The 15694-nt window shown below is 39.2% G+C and overlaps 1 protein-coding gene across 3 annotated transcripts in view; it reads left to right on the top strand.

Moving 5' to 3' along the window:
- Positions 1-15694, top strand: part of usp54b (ubiquitin specific peptidase 54b) — a 119583-nt gene that overhangs the window by 18137 nt on the left and 85752 nt on the right. For all 3 annotated transcript variants that reach the window (XM_056469125.1, XM_056469124.1, XM_056469123.1), the window contains exon 2: positions 13322-13414. In XM_056469125.1, the coding sequence (XP_056325100.1) occupies positions 13322-13414 (93 nt within the window). The remainder of the gene's footprint in view (positions 1-13321; positions 13415-15694) is intronic.

Below are 15694 nucleotides of genomic sequence, written 5' to 3'. Positions count from 1 at the left end.
GCAGGTCAGCTGACAGAGAGTGTAATTCATCATTGTGCTTAAAGTTGTCTCTGTTTGCGTGAGATCCTTACCACATTTTCACTATGTAAACCCAGAGTAAGTGTCTGAGCATGTTCTGAACCATATGTTGCCAATTACAGTGAAAATATTTGGTGCAAAAAATAATACAATGCACATCTTGTAAAAATATTCAAGTTGACATCTTTACATCAAGTAAACATTCATCATTCATTCATTCATTCATTTTCTTTTAAGCTTAGTCCCTTTATTAATCAGCGGTCGCCACAACAGAATGAACTGCCAACTTATCCAACATGTTTTACGCAGCGGATGCCATTCCAGCTGCAACCCAACACTGGGAAACACCCATACACTTTTGCATCACACACATAGACTACTGCCAATTTAGCTCATTCAATTCACCTATAGCACATGTCTTTGGACTGTGGGGGAAACGGGAGCACCCGGAGGAAACCCACACGAACACAGGGAGAACGTGCAAACTCTACGCAGAAATGCCAACTGACCCAGCCGGGACTACGTCCTGGCTATTAATTCACAATAAAGTGATGAGATCAGAATATAATTATTCATAATTCTAAAGCTGAATTATTATGTTTTAGACATATGCTTGTCATTTGTCATTGACAACATTATTAGACCATTTTTTCTACTTCAAAACATTTGTCATTATCAGAATCCCTCTTAAACTAAACATTTATTTTCATACACAACACTGTTCGCTATGAAAGAAAAAAACATATCAAATGCTTGTCATAATAATAATTTTAAAATGCGATATGATCACCTAAATCAGTGGTTCTCAAACTGTGGTACATGTATTTATCAAAAAATGATTTATATATGAATATGATGATATATAGCCTTTATTTGTGAGGTCCAGGCGTTGATGAATTTGCTACTATATGTTAATACTTTACATTTAAGTACAGGAGTTGTTTTTTTACTTTTTAAGAACAATAACCAACCATTTTTAACTTTTAAAAGCACATTTTAATTTAAATGTTAATGTTTTTAGTTTTTGTTTGTTTGTTTGCTATTTTTTTACATATAAGCACAGTACAGTGTTAATGTTCAGACTATTTATAATGTTTAAAGTTGCTGACAATAATAAATATTCTTAATAATAGGAATTAATCTGCCACATTTTTATTTAACTGTGCAGAGCTGTAGCTGCTTAACTGAGCCTACTATGCTACTGTATTTCAATACTGCTCATTATGGTGGTACATGGAGAGACATTTTTTCCTAAGTTGGTACTTGATGAAAAAAGTTTGAGAACTACTGTTCTAAATGATGTGAACGCTCTTGGTTTCACTGCCACTGCTAAGTGCAAACATGTCATGGCTGTAGTCACTTTGAGTTCAGTTTGCAGCAAACTGAACGTTATTTGCAACTTTATTACCTGTTATTCACAGCCTATGCAGGTTCTGTTCACTAAAGTAGATGTCATTGATGGGCATGTGCTTGTCCTCTCAGTGGTAAACAAACAGTGCGTTAGCTCATGTGTGATTTTGTTTTTACGAATACATCATTAGATTAAGACAGAATTATATTTTTGGGTGAATTGTACTTTATAAATACAGTATGTGACACTTTTCACACCATTTGGAGCTGTTCATGTTGCTGAGCAACGTATATAAAACAATGTGAAGACTTGTGCGACCACCTTCACTCTTCTCTCCTGACCTTGAAAAAATAATTGGCTGAATCGTAGAAAAGCTGAATTAAGATCGTGTGTAAGGTCGAATCGAGATCGCAATCTTTTTTCGATTAATCGGGCAGCCCTATCATAGAATTGAATTATTATAGATTGATGGACAATGTTGAGGGTTTTAGGATATTTGGAGTTTGGATGGGAAAATATTTACCGTTATGGGAAAAAGTAATCAATATTTTAAATAATTTGTTTTAATAATGTATTAAATTTTTGAACGTCTATATACTCAATTTGTATTAATTGGCTTTTATATAGGCAAAATAAAATGAAAAAGTTAGTAAAAAAGTTATTCTCTCTTTCTCTTTCTTTTATATGCACTCTTCCTCTCTCTCGCTCTCTTTTCTATATGCCCCCTCTGCAACTGCGGTAGCGCCTGCTGGTCCTCACCCATATCCACTCAGCTCATTGTTCAGCGGGTAGCCGATTCATCACTACTAAATAAAATAAGGAAGGGGAGAGAAAAGCGCATACGCAGCAGCAGAATGCAATCTGTCATCCTCCAGTGTCTCTCCTCTCACTCCTGTAGCTCTGCTAAGCTCCTCTTTTCCAGCCAGAGCCCTTAAATTCAGCCCCGCTCTTTTGAAGTGTGTTGCTGAAGGCCGAGCGTTTGCTAACGGTGGCGTTTGAGAGTCATTGAACTGCTCTCTCTCTGTATCCGAGCTCGATTTAGGCCCATTTAATAGTGGATTGGAGAGGAACAGGGCCTGTGCTTAATCTGCTTAAGCCTGGTCTCATCTTCCTGCGCTATCAGGCACACAACTTACATCATCGCTTATGCTCCTTTTACAGTTTTTCCCTATGTGTATGCTAGCGATTTAGTGCCCTTGTGTTTGACCTTGCGCATTAACCCCTGGTTGATAGAAATAGGATCAAGGAGAATTGGATCAGGACAAGGAGTTGTTGCAGACTATTTGACTCACATTGAAAACAATTAATCAATGATTTTTCTAATATTTTATTTAAATGAATGATTTCTGCATTATGAGAGTTTCTTTTCTTATTTTGTGAAGCCTCAAAGAGGACAGGTTGAGGGAAAATAAATTGAGATGGAAGTAACATATTTCAATGCCTTTACATTCTCTCACTGAACTTCTGCATTCCCCTGAGAAACTTTGTGTTTGTTCACAAAACTTTCTCTTTCCCCTGAGAATCTTTACCTGCAGCACTAGTTACTGTAATAAAATACGAATGTTTTGTGAATGTATGTCATGGTTCTTGGGGAATGCAACATTTTTGTCAGTGAATGAAAACGTTTTTCAAACAAATGCAGAATTTTTATTTAGGGGGATGCAGGTGTTGTTGTGGGAAAAAGCCAATGTTGTGGAAGTTTATCTGGGAACGCAGTACTTTTGGCAGCAAAAAGCAAATCAGACCCTCCAGGATTTCACAGTTTTGTGGAATTTGCTATTTTTTTAATTATTGCAGATTTCTGGCATATTTAACATGGCGCTCTGTGGCATGGCAGGAATTGACTGTCCAAATTCCTGCCTGCCATGTCACTTTGAATGGGTGACGTCAGACATTGCCGAACTGCATTGTGGATCCACCGGCGCAGCTTCAGTGGTGTTGCTCGCTGCAGAAGTTGGGACTTTCTCAACTTTTCAAGCGCCGATGGAAGCGTCAGACCGCTAAATGCAAATACACCAGCTCAGACAGTAGCCAATTGCTGACTAATTTCATTGGCTGATGCTGCTATGATGATCTGTCAACCTCAACTTCGGACACGCCCTCTGTCAAGCATTGCCCCATGTGAATCGGGAGTTAGTGCTCACCTGGTGTTCAAAGCCCTAAGTTGTTAATACACTTTTCTCATCTATTGTGTGATCCGCATCATGTGACATTGAATTTGAATTTTGAATTTGAATTTATTAAATGGGATAGCCCCTTGGGATGAATCATCTCATTTTCAAGGGGGTCCCTAAGAAGTACATAAATCAAACAGAGTACAACACATCATAACACACATACAGCTAAACAAAACAAACAAGCAGCACACTTCACCTGAAACACTCCCCACAGTCTAAAGCCTAAGCCACCAAAAACATATAATCAAAAGTACAAACAATTTGATATACAAATAAGTAATAAGCATTTAAATTGGAACCGATATTCATACGATATACAAGTTGTTTCCAAAAAAGAAGATAAATTATTCCAACGCCTGTTTTTTGAACTAGGCCACATCACTCATTGTATGTCTCGGTAAACGCATTACATATTGTATATACTGTATGCATCCTGTTGTCATATGCCCTCTCTCTTGCTCTCTCTCACACTCACTTTAGGCATGCATGTTCTGCATCATGTCCACCAACATGTTCAAATAGCCGTCAAAGAACACATCCTTATTTTCCAATGGGTGGTTTTATTTTCAAATATGATACAGCAGCTTTAGGGCTAATGTCTAGTTTCTCTTTGTTTTTCAGTGTTTTCTTTATATAAATTACAGAAATCAATTATTCTTAATATTCGCTGGTTCAAACCTCGGCTGGGTCAGTGGGCATTTCTGTGTAAAGTTTCATGTTCTCCCCATGTTCATGTGGGTTTCCTCCAGGTGCTCCGGTTTTTCACAAGTCCAAAGACATGTGGTACAGGTAAATTGGGTATGAACAACATGTGCTGGATAAGTTGGCCGTTTATTCCGCTGTGGCGACCCCAGATTAATAAAGGGACTAAGCCAAAAAGAAAATGAATGAATGAATGAATGAATTATTTTCAGTGTCATAAAATTGATAACGAATTAAGATGTGTACATACAGTATGTGCACATGTACATGTACAGATGTGTATATTTTCACAGCAAAACAAAAAAAAAAGACAAAATTTGCCACAGATTTTGTAAAAACTCCACATAAATAGCCACATAATCAATCATTTTAGTCGCATTTTAGTCAAGTTTCTTAGAGATGTGATACTTTTGCAAGTAAATAAAGCAAATGTGTAAATGCTTTGCAAGTGAATGCTAAATTTCTCAAGAAAGTGGACCTTTGTGGAGTGGATCTTTGTGAAAGACATCTTTTTAGAAACAAAAACAAAATATATTTAGATATACAGTTTAGCAATGCAATCATCTGCAAAACAAACAAACAAACAAACAAACAAACAAAAACTAAATATTTTGCAAACATCTGCAAACTTAAATGTGCAGTAGGTGATTTGCCTAAATGCTATCTGTTAGCATAATATCTTTGAAACACAATTCCTCCCCTGCTGTCCAAAGCCACGTTTCCTGAAATCCCGAACACACTCATTAAAGATGATAGTTGACAACCCACTAGATCATGTCATTCGCCAATTAGAAAACTTTATAGTACATTATGATACTACAATTCTTCTTATTATATCTAGCAGGTTTTTAGTTGTGTTGCAAGCAAAACTTGTCATATTGTGCAATATTTCATGCATACAAGGATCGCTGGTCTCACTCTATCACATGCTTTGTCCTAAAGCAACTATTCAGTTCAATTTTTCAATTCAATTCACCTTTATTTGTATAGCGCTTTTACAATGTAGATTGTGTCAAAGCAGCTTCACATAAAAGGTCACAGTAAATAGGAACAGTGTAGTTCAGTTTGTAGTGTTTAAGTTCAGTTCAGTTTAGCTCAGTTCAGTGTGGTTTAAAAATCACTACTGAGAGTCCAAACACTGAAGAGCAAATTCAACGGTGCGCAGCTCTACAGATCCCGAACCATGCAAGCTAGTGGCGACAGCGGAGAGGGAAAAAACACTTCACTAATTGGCGAAAGTGAAGAAAAAAACCTTGAGAGAAACCAGACTCAGTTCGGCACGACCATTGTATGCTTACAACTACTGTATGCTTATGGGTTGGCTGGTGGGGTGCAGGAATTACACTTATCCCTAAGCCATACTCGCATGCTATTTCAGACAGAATATTCAATGTAGCATGGTAAACAATATAGGGATACAGGTTATCATCGTTCAAAAATGAACCAATGTGAATATAAAACCAACTTCACCTCAGTAAAACAGGCTAGGGGGAATATCACTATTTACTTATGTTTTGTTGTTAAACTAAATAAAAATCTACATTATTGATGCTGTAAAAGGACCTTATGAAATTGAAAATGGTCACATCAATCTTTTGCCGGTTTCAGTAGATTTCAGTAGCTGAACAACACTTCTGTGCATGTAACCCATTCATAATACAACACAATCTACATTATCTTTGCGTGACTAAAATAGTTTTAAAACATAACATTACCTGTCTAAAAGAAATACTTCAGCCATGGCATCATCCTTCCTTTTGCGTGCAAAAGTAACTATTGATTCAGGATTTTAAAAAGTTTGATTCAACCTTTGTTTTCACTTCTGTCTCTCTTATGTGCAGGTGAACGCGCGGCAAGGCTGTGCAGATGTACAAATCCATTTGTTGACAGACAGTTTGGGCTACTTATCAGAATTATGGGAATTGCTGGCCATATACCTTATAATATACCTAATCCAGAATATATAAATAAATATAAATACATTTAAATCATTTACTTTAATCATAACTATTGAAATGTAAAGAGATTTTCAACCAGTACAACAACAAATGCTTCTGAAGACAATCACCTACTGCACCTTTAATTTACAATAACAAATACAAACATTTTTTTGTGTGAATGCGAAGTTTTTTGCAGATTGCAAAAAAAATCTTTTTTTGTAGGGAGCTCTGTTCTTTTTCATGTGTTGAACTTAAGAGTGAGAGGGTTCAGAGGAGCAGAAAAGCAAGGGCAGGCAGGTCGGAGCACACGAGCGCAGAGCTCTTTGTGGATGTGCTGAGAGGAAACCAGGCCAGGCTTAAGAGCTGCAGAGACTAGCAGCAAATCTGCCCCGAGACTGAACTGACAATCACGTAGTCTGCCACGGGGCTTTTGGGAGCAGAGAAGAGCTCTAAGACTCCAGAGCTTTTTCTTTGTGTGTGCATATTTCAATATGTTTATGCATGTTTGTTATCCCGTGTGTTAGAGTTTAAGCGGACATGTCAAAGCCATTTGATGCATCTGAAGGACAGGACTTCGGTGTTTATAGTCTTATTTTGAGGGCATAATCACTCCTAAACAAGGTAAAACACCTGAAGGATCATTTTAATAACACTGAGACATAAAGTGTGTGCTTGAAATAAATGTCAGAAGAAGAAGATAAAGGAGAAAAAGCATTATATAATCCCCTTCCACATATTTAGGCCAATCAAATGGGCTTTATTGTTTTTTTTTCCCTCTGACCTAATGCAGATGCTTTGTGAATTAGTTATGAAACACATCTATTTATTTTCCACAGGTCTCAGGGGAGTCCTGGACTTAGAGATTTGTTATTTGCCAGTTTGTTTGTATAAAAGATCAGGGTGTCATATTAGACAGCAATTTAACTTTTGAAAATCATATATCCCATGTCACAAAAACTGCATTCTTTCATTTGAGAAATATTGCTAAGTTACGAAGTATGCTATCCATATCAGATGCAGAAATGCTAGTCCATGCTTTTATGACTTCTAGGCTGGATTACTGTAATGCTCTGTTTGCTGACTATCCAGCATCCTCTATTAACAAACTTCAGCTAGTAAAAAATGCAGCTGCCAGAGTTCTTACCAGGTCTAGAAAATATGATCATATCACCCCAATTTTATCCTCCTTACTGGCTGCCTGTTAAGTTTATTATTGAATTTAAAATATTACTTCTTATTTATAAAGCTTTAAATAATCTAGCTCCTGTTTATCTAACCAACCTTCTTTTTCTTCTGTCAACCTTCTTTACTCTGGAATAGCCTTCCTGATAATGTCCGAGGCTTAGACACACTCTCCCAATTCAAAACTAGATTAAAAACCTTTTTAGTAAAGCATACACTCAGTGCATCACTTAGCGGTATGATACATGAATGTGCTCCACACAGGTTTTTGCATCTCGTTTATATACACTATGAACAGCAGCTATGCTAATTATTCTCTTGATTCTCCATTTCCACTTGGGGATACTCATCCCGAGGCTCTCAGACTGTGCAGCGCCACTGATTCGATCCAAGACCAGCGATGAGATGATCCCAAGGTTTCCATATCCTGGATCAGGCCATATCCTGAGCAGCTGCTGTGGTGGTCATGGAGGAGTGAAGAAAATGAGACTGATTCCTGTGACGCTCCAGGGACAGACGAGTCTCTGCTGAGGTCCAGCTTTCCAGCCTCCAGCACCTAGACTGCAGCTTTGCACAAGATGTTTGGCCAGTGGGAGAAATGGTCGTGCCCAACTGAGTCTGGTTTTTCTCGAGGTTTTTTAATTCTTCACTTTCGCCAATTGGTGAAGTTTTTTCCTCGCCGCTGTTGCCACTGGCTTGCATGGTTTGGGATCTGTAGAGCTGTGCATCTATGGATTTGCTCTTCAGTGTTTGGACTCTCAGTAGTGATTATTAAACCACACTGAACTGAACTTAAACACTACAAACTGAACTACACCGTTTCAGTTTACTATGATCTTCTATGTGAAGCTGCTTTGACACAATCTACATTTTAAAAGTGCTATACAATTAAAGGTGAATTGATTTGAATTGTTTGTCTTTGCCTTTTTTTCCAGAGGAGAGTAGGTTTAAGAGCAGCACACACAGTTTAATGCAATGGCTCACTGCTTCACAGAGGACAGCTCATATGAAAAATCATAGGTTATTATGTCATATCATATCATATCATATCATATCATATCATATCATATCATATGTCATATTATATAAATCATGTAGGTTACTATAGATATTTGTCATCAGACCACCTGTTCAAATATGTGCACATCCCTGATTATTTTATTTTATTTTTTATTATTTTTAATTTAATTAAAAAATTTTTATTTAATTTTATTTTATTTTCAGCTTAGTCCCTTTATTAATCAGGGATTATCCAGCATATGTTCTTTGCAGTGGATGACCTTACAGCTGCCACCCGTCACTGGGAAACACCTATACACTCTCATTCACACACATGCACTACGGACTACTCAGCTTACCCAATTCACCTATAGCACATGTCTTTGGACTTGTGGGGGGAACCGGAGCACCCAGAGGAAACCCAAACGAACACGGGGAGAACATGCAAACTCCACACAGAAATGCCAGCTGACCCAGCTGAGGCTCGAACCAGCAACCTTCTTGTTGTGAGGTTACAGTGCTAACCACTACACCACCGCACTGCCCTTTGATTTTATTTTATTTTATTGGCACATACTTTACATTTTAGGCTTAAAGAATCATTTCAAATAATAAAATGAGGACTCTACAGTATATGCTGTTTCATGCATGCCAGACCTGTAGTTGGCAACTGTACACATATGATCAGTGATAGTCATTTTAGTTTTAGCTCTCATGGGTACCTACAGTATTAGACATGGAATATGCACGTCATTACAAAATCATGTTTTTGCAGTTTACACAGACACTATAATGATGTTATTGGAAAAGATGCACTTTTAAACTGGTTTTCAAATGCTTGCGTATTCAATCTCTAAATCCAATACCACAGTCAGGGATGGGCAAAAATACATTAAAATGTATTGTAAAATAAAATACCAAATACCTCAGTTTTACGCGCATCAAAATAAACTACAAAATACAGCAGCCACAACAAGTATCAAAATAAAATACTGTATTTTGTATTTAAAAAAAAAATACTACAAAATACTTTTACAAGGGAGCACGTCATTTCTTCGCAATCCTTCAATCAATAGGTCTGTTTGATCAATCCCTTCATCATTATCTTTCTTAATCTTTCATTAACTGGAAGAGTCTTTGTGAACACCAGTACACAGTCCTTGGTTGTTTTAAATTTCTAAACATCCTCTGATTTCCACCTGCAGCACTGAGAATGATGTGCTTTAGGCTCCACATCCTGTTCTTAAGGACTGATACTTTGTTCCATGTAATTATTTAAGAAAATATGCTGATGCCAAATTGTACATAGACAATAGAATACACAAAACATGTCACTCGTATAGTTTTGAATGGGGAAACGTGTAATGGTCAATAAAGCATGATCTCATTCCTTTTGAGTGCGCATGCGCATTAGCTCAGGCAACCTGAAAATATGCAGATTTTGTTTGATTCGGATGTTTAGAAACAAAACTTATGAGACGGCTGTTGTTTAATTTTTATTGGTGGTTCCAAATATGTAATGCAATCGTAAGCTTGGCAAACAGGCTACGTTCACACTGCAGGCAAATGTGGCACGAATCAGATTTTTTTTGCCCACGTGTGAATCAGATCTGTTTTCGTCTTGACAGTGTGAACAGCCGAAACCACGTGGAATCTGATCTTTTTAATTCGGATTTGTGCCACTTTCATATGTAGTATTAAATCAGACACAGATCTGATGTTTTTGGTTAACGGTTAAGTAGGATTTCATGTGACATTTACATAATCTTTGCGTCATCATCCTGTGCTGTAAACATCATCTACTCATCAACAGCATAGTAGAATGGCACACAGGGCAATTACTTTACCACAAAAAGTTGATTGCTCATTTTGAAAAAAAAATTGAAGGCAAAACCGGTGATTGGGGCACAGGTTAGTCGCAAAGCTGAAGAGCGGTGGGGGGGTGGGGGTGCTGCTGCGGATAGGGGATCCGTGCGCAAAGGACCCCCATTTTAAGGATGACCTTTCCCTCCGAGAGAAATAAAAGGGCAGGTGCTCAAGCACCCAAACCCCCCTTCTGCACGTGCCTGTTGTTTATAATGCAGTAAAATGAAATAACTGCAAACGGAGATAAACCAACTCCGCCTTCACAGTTCAGTCTGCGGCTGCTCATTAACCCTTGATGAGTTCACTACACCGGTGGTCAGAAAGATGCGCACTGCGGTTGTCATAAATCAAAAATGATCAGTGTTTTGAATCACAAGAGACTTATTTTAGTTTCAAATGCCAAAATACACATTAGTAGAAGCAGAACGACCCTTTAAAGTTCATGAAATACACCACGGTTGTCTGTGAAAAGGGCAATAATCATATTAAGCATAATCCGACAACATGCTTACTTCATAAAATATACACATTGTTTGCATAATTAGACATTTTGTGCTGTCCGTAAGTGTACTTTTGTGCAGGCGGGTCCGTTTAAGACCGTGATCTGTTCACACTGCAAATCTGATATTGGCCACATTTATAACAACAATGTGAACAGCTATGCAAAAAAAAAATCAGATCTGAGAAAAAAAATCAGATTTAAGCACTAAGCCTCACAGTGTGAATGTAGCCACAGTTTTGTAGAATTTAATGTTTCCCCATTCAGACAGAATGCCTGAGCATACTGCCCCTAGAGGTGTTTGTTGCCATTTGTCAGTAATTCTTTTATGTGTGTTGCATAATTTCTAATCAAACTCCAAGCACTGACCACCTTCTTAAAAAAAGGCAAATAACTGAGAAAGTCAGCAAGAAAATACAAAAAGACAAGACACTAAAGTATTTTGATACAAAATATAAACCCATTTTCATAAACCCTATCAAGTACAAATGACCAAATATAGTTTTTTATTTGAAATACGTATTTGAAATACATGTATCATAAATACTGCCTATTCCTGATCACTCATTCACTCATTCATTCGTTCATTCATTCATTCATTTTCTTTTGGGCTTAGTCCCTTTATTAATCTGGGGTCACCACAGTGGAATAAACCGACAAACTTATCCAGCACATGTTTTACGCAGCAGATGACTTTTCAGCCACAACCCAAAACTGTAAAACAGCCACACACTCACATACACTACGGCCAATTTAGCTTATCCAATTCACCTATAGCGCATGTATTTGGACTATGGGGGAAACCGGAGCACCCTGAGGAAACCCATGCCAACACAGGGAGAACTCCACACAGAAATGCCAACTGACCCAGCCGGGGCTCGAACCAGCGACCTTCTTGCTGTGAGGCAATTGTGCTACCCACTGCACCACCGTGCTGCCCTGCACAAAAAGTTTTCTATTTTAATTGAAAATGCAGTTAAAATCCCCTTAATGTGTAATTTGCAGTAAGCTGCTACACAGTCACAACCCCAACCGAAAATAACAAAACACAGCTTATCAGGCTGAGAGTGGCATTCCTGCATTGTTAGCAGATACAACTGATTTCCACACAGTGAGATTTCTGCATTGTTGTCCTTTTTGTTGCTGTACTGAAGAACAATGCTGATCTGTTTAGTGTGTGGTCTGTGTGTGTGTGTGTGTCCATAAGCCCAGTTTTGGATGATGGTAATGTTATGGGTTTGTGTTCGTTCCCAGTTGGCAGTGGTGGAAGCATTAGGAATAGATAAAGCTTTGATCATAAGTAAGGTGTGTGTGTGTGTTTGTGTGTGTGTGTGTTCAAGTCCAGATGGTTGCTTGCGGGTAAAGGTGCAGTCTCGCTGTTTGTTCCACTTTAGTTGTGCAGGTTCTCTTTGTCTCGCTCTATATGATGAGTGTGAGTTATGCCCGGGGCAGGTGAACTCCAAACAACTCTGATCTGCAGCGTGTACCGAATGTTCGCCCTCAGTAATTCATAGCTTCATATCTCTGCAGCAATCTCCCCCTCTGCGCTCCACATGCGCTCTTATTTTTACACACTTCTCCATATCTCTCTCTCTCTCACTCTTGCTTCATCTTCCCCCTCCCCTTCCTCTGCTCCCTCTCTTCCTTATGTACGATCGCACCTCTCTTTACCAGACAGTAGTTTGTGTCCTTACATCTCTGTCTTCCGCTCCATCCTTCCTGCTCTCACTTGTCCCGCTACCTCTTATTCTACCGGGATCCAGCAGTCTAAAGCTGGAGCTGGGATGACCACTGGAAGTGCTGGATTCCTGGTCTGCCGAGAGGATTAAGTGGAGTGGACAGCTGGCAGATGATCAGAGTGAGAGCGGCAGCCAGGACCGGCTCATATTTATTGAGAGGATTGGAAGATTGTGCAGATATTGGCCGATCGCTGCGGGACGGGGCCAGGAAGCCTCCGGGCTGTTTTGTGTAATGTGAAAACCTGCCCCGAGGGTGAGTGAGAGCTGAAGTGTGTCATTTTTTCAATGTTAAATATGCTAGCCCTGCTTCCTGTGCAGAGGCAACTTGAAAGTCAGCAATTTGGAAATGTATGGTACTGGTATGTTGATTTCCTCAAATATGAAGACGGCAGTGATGTGGCTCTCTTGGTGTTGTTTCTAAGTCAGAGTGATGGATTTTGAAATGGAACTTGCTAGGTTGGTGTGTTACTAGAAACCAGCAGAGTGTTTAAAGTGTGTTTTTTTTTTGTCATTTTTGCAATGCCGTTTAGTGACGCAGTGACAATGCAAAACTTTCAGCATTGCATTTATCAAAATGGAAGTAACAGGGTTTGCTGTTTTTTTTTTTGTTTAGTGGTGTTTCTAGCAAGTTAGTCTAGGCATTTAGTTCACCTACACGAAATGTTAGTCAACCAGCTTGATCTATCTGATGACACACTATAATTAAAGAAGTCTAACTGGTAAACAAGGATGTAACCAAAGATGGCATCATCAAAACACAACATTGTGCTTTCTTTGGAAAGATTGGGTAGTTTTTGACAGATTTTGCAGACTAATTTGACTTAACCCATCTGTTCTTTTGCCCTCAGGTCCTTTGGCATCTTGACATCTTCCGCAGAAGCTTCCGGCAGCTGAACACCCACAAGTGCATGGAGGACTCGTGCATCTTCTGCGCTCTGAAGGTGAGTGTAACCAGGTTCAAACTAAAGCATACTTCAACTTTCCACATTCTGTGGAAGTCTGAGCACTGTCCATGTGACAACTTTCATCATAAGGAAAGTCTGTGGACTGTGTGTGCCTGTTCATCCATGGATGAGCATACTTTGTAAGCTGCACAGAGACGAGTGTGTACAACTAAGGTCCATTCCCAACATAGAGCATACAACACAGGTGCCATAGCCATATCACCCTGCAGCCCAAGACCGTTACTCAATGAGGCTAAGCAGGGCTGAGCCTGGTCAGTACCTGGATGGGTGACCACATGGGGAAAACTAGGTTGATGTTGGAAGTGGTGTTAGTGAGGTCAACAGGGGGCGCTCAACTTGTGGTCTTTGTGAGTCCTAATGCCCCAGTAAAAGTAAAGGGGACACTATACTGTCGGTGGGCGCCTTCTTTCGGATGAGACGATAAATCGAGGTCTTGGCTCTCCATGTCACCTCTCTTAAAGAGTAGGGGTGTAACCTCGGTGTCCTGGCCAAATTCCCTCTCGGCCCTTAACTATCATGGCCTCCCAATCATCCCTATCCACTGAATTGGCTGTATCACTGTCTCTCCACTCCACCTGTAGCTAGTGTGTGGTGAGCGCACTGGCGTCGTTGTCCTGTGGCTGCAGTCGCTTCATCCAAGTGGATGCTGCACACTGGTGGTGGTGTGGAGAGACCCTCTTATCATGATTGTGAAGCGCTTTGGGTGTATGACAATAAATGCGCTATATACATACACACATTACACATTACATTAAACATTTACAAATTTGTTTTATAACCTTTCATGTATCCTTACGCCAATGCCTACCCTTTCCCCTTAAAACAGAATGGCATACAGCATTACTTGTCATCATACATTTTGTGAGCACACAACTGTAAGCACTTTTGTTTACATGGTATTCATGAACATTAAAACAATAATTATCTCTAGAGTAATTAAAAGTATGCAGTGGTACACAATAATGAAATTCCCTCCTAATGAACTTTTATTTCTGATGTGGTATGCTGTCAAGTCATCAGTATTCAGACATTTTTCACATCTTTGAAAAACATACTATAAATATGATTGAATGTAACATACTGTATTTGTTGTTAAAATCCTTAATAATGGCAAAAACTACTTCCATTTCTAAGGAAAACTCAGAAATTCATCTTGTAAATTCAAGTGGGGTGTTTAAGAATCTTTGATAAAATGGTTACATTACCCTTACCACTCTGTCCAAGTAAGAATGAAGACACACATACTGAATTGAATACAAAAACAGAAGGATAAGGGAGAAGGTAGTCGTAAGAAGGTGAAATGGACTTGGGCCTAAAAAGGGCCCAGTTGTGCATACTAGATCAAAAGGTGCTTTCTGTTAGTATGGCCTTCTCAGAAAAGTAGCTTGAGGCTCCAGGAGTCTCCTAGAGTGCCCGGGCTGCTCTTTTAATGATCCAGCAAGGTGAGGGTAGAGGCTGTGTGGACTAATTGACTTCCTTGCTGACCTTACTGTAGCACAAGAACAGAATAAAAATGAGATCCTCAACATCAAGAGCCCTCTGTCGCTCTTTTTCGAGGAAGTCTTTTTAATTTCCTGCCTGGCGGCTGATAGAAGAGGGAGGTAGAGGAGGAAAGAGAGATATACGCTAGGAAAAGCAACTCTGGTCTCTTTTTAAATAACAAGCAAAGGCCTCTCACTCAAACAATATCCTGTTTTGTAGTCGCCCTCAGGCTAAAAGTAGCTGTGCTATTTAAAGGTGTCACATACCAGTACGAAGTCGCAAGCAAAACTGACATATTCCTTTAAGAAGCTCCTTGTTTTGTGTTAAAAGGAATCTTTGCCGTCAGATTTGTACTTGGCTATTTGTTTCCAAAAATACCTACTCTTCTTGTTGGCTGTTTTTGTGCCTGAGAGAAAAGGAGAGGTACAAATAGTCTGATAGATTGAGAGGTCTTTTTCTTACTCTTCTTTGTGTCTGGTCTAATCTTGTTCTGGTTTTGGGTGATTTACCTCTTTACTTGATGTCCAGGCATCTTGTTCTTTCCGCACTGAACACTTGGTTCCTCTGTTGATGTAAGCACAGGTTCTTTTTTATTGTTTCCACGGCTACCTGTTACCTTGGCTACTCTGTTCTCTGGCCCAGTGTCACGCCCACATGATGCCGGAAAGGCAGTCTGTGCCTCCTGGTTTCCTTGGTTGTTTGGTTGCTTGTCTTTAGTTGTGAGCTTCAGCGTTGGTGGTCTGTTGGCTCTGTGGAATTGTCCTGCATCCATTT

The sequence above is a fragment of the Danio aesculapii genome, chromosome 12 (genome assembly GCF_903798145.1).
Source record: "Danio aesculapii chromosome 12, fDanAes4.1, whole genome shotgun sequence".
NCBI classification, from domain to species: domain Eukaryota; kingdom Metazoa; phylum Chordata; class Actinopteri; order Cypriniformes; family Danionidae; genus Danio; species Danio aesculapii.
This window is presented reverse-complemented; position numbering and strand designations above follow the sequence as displayed.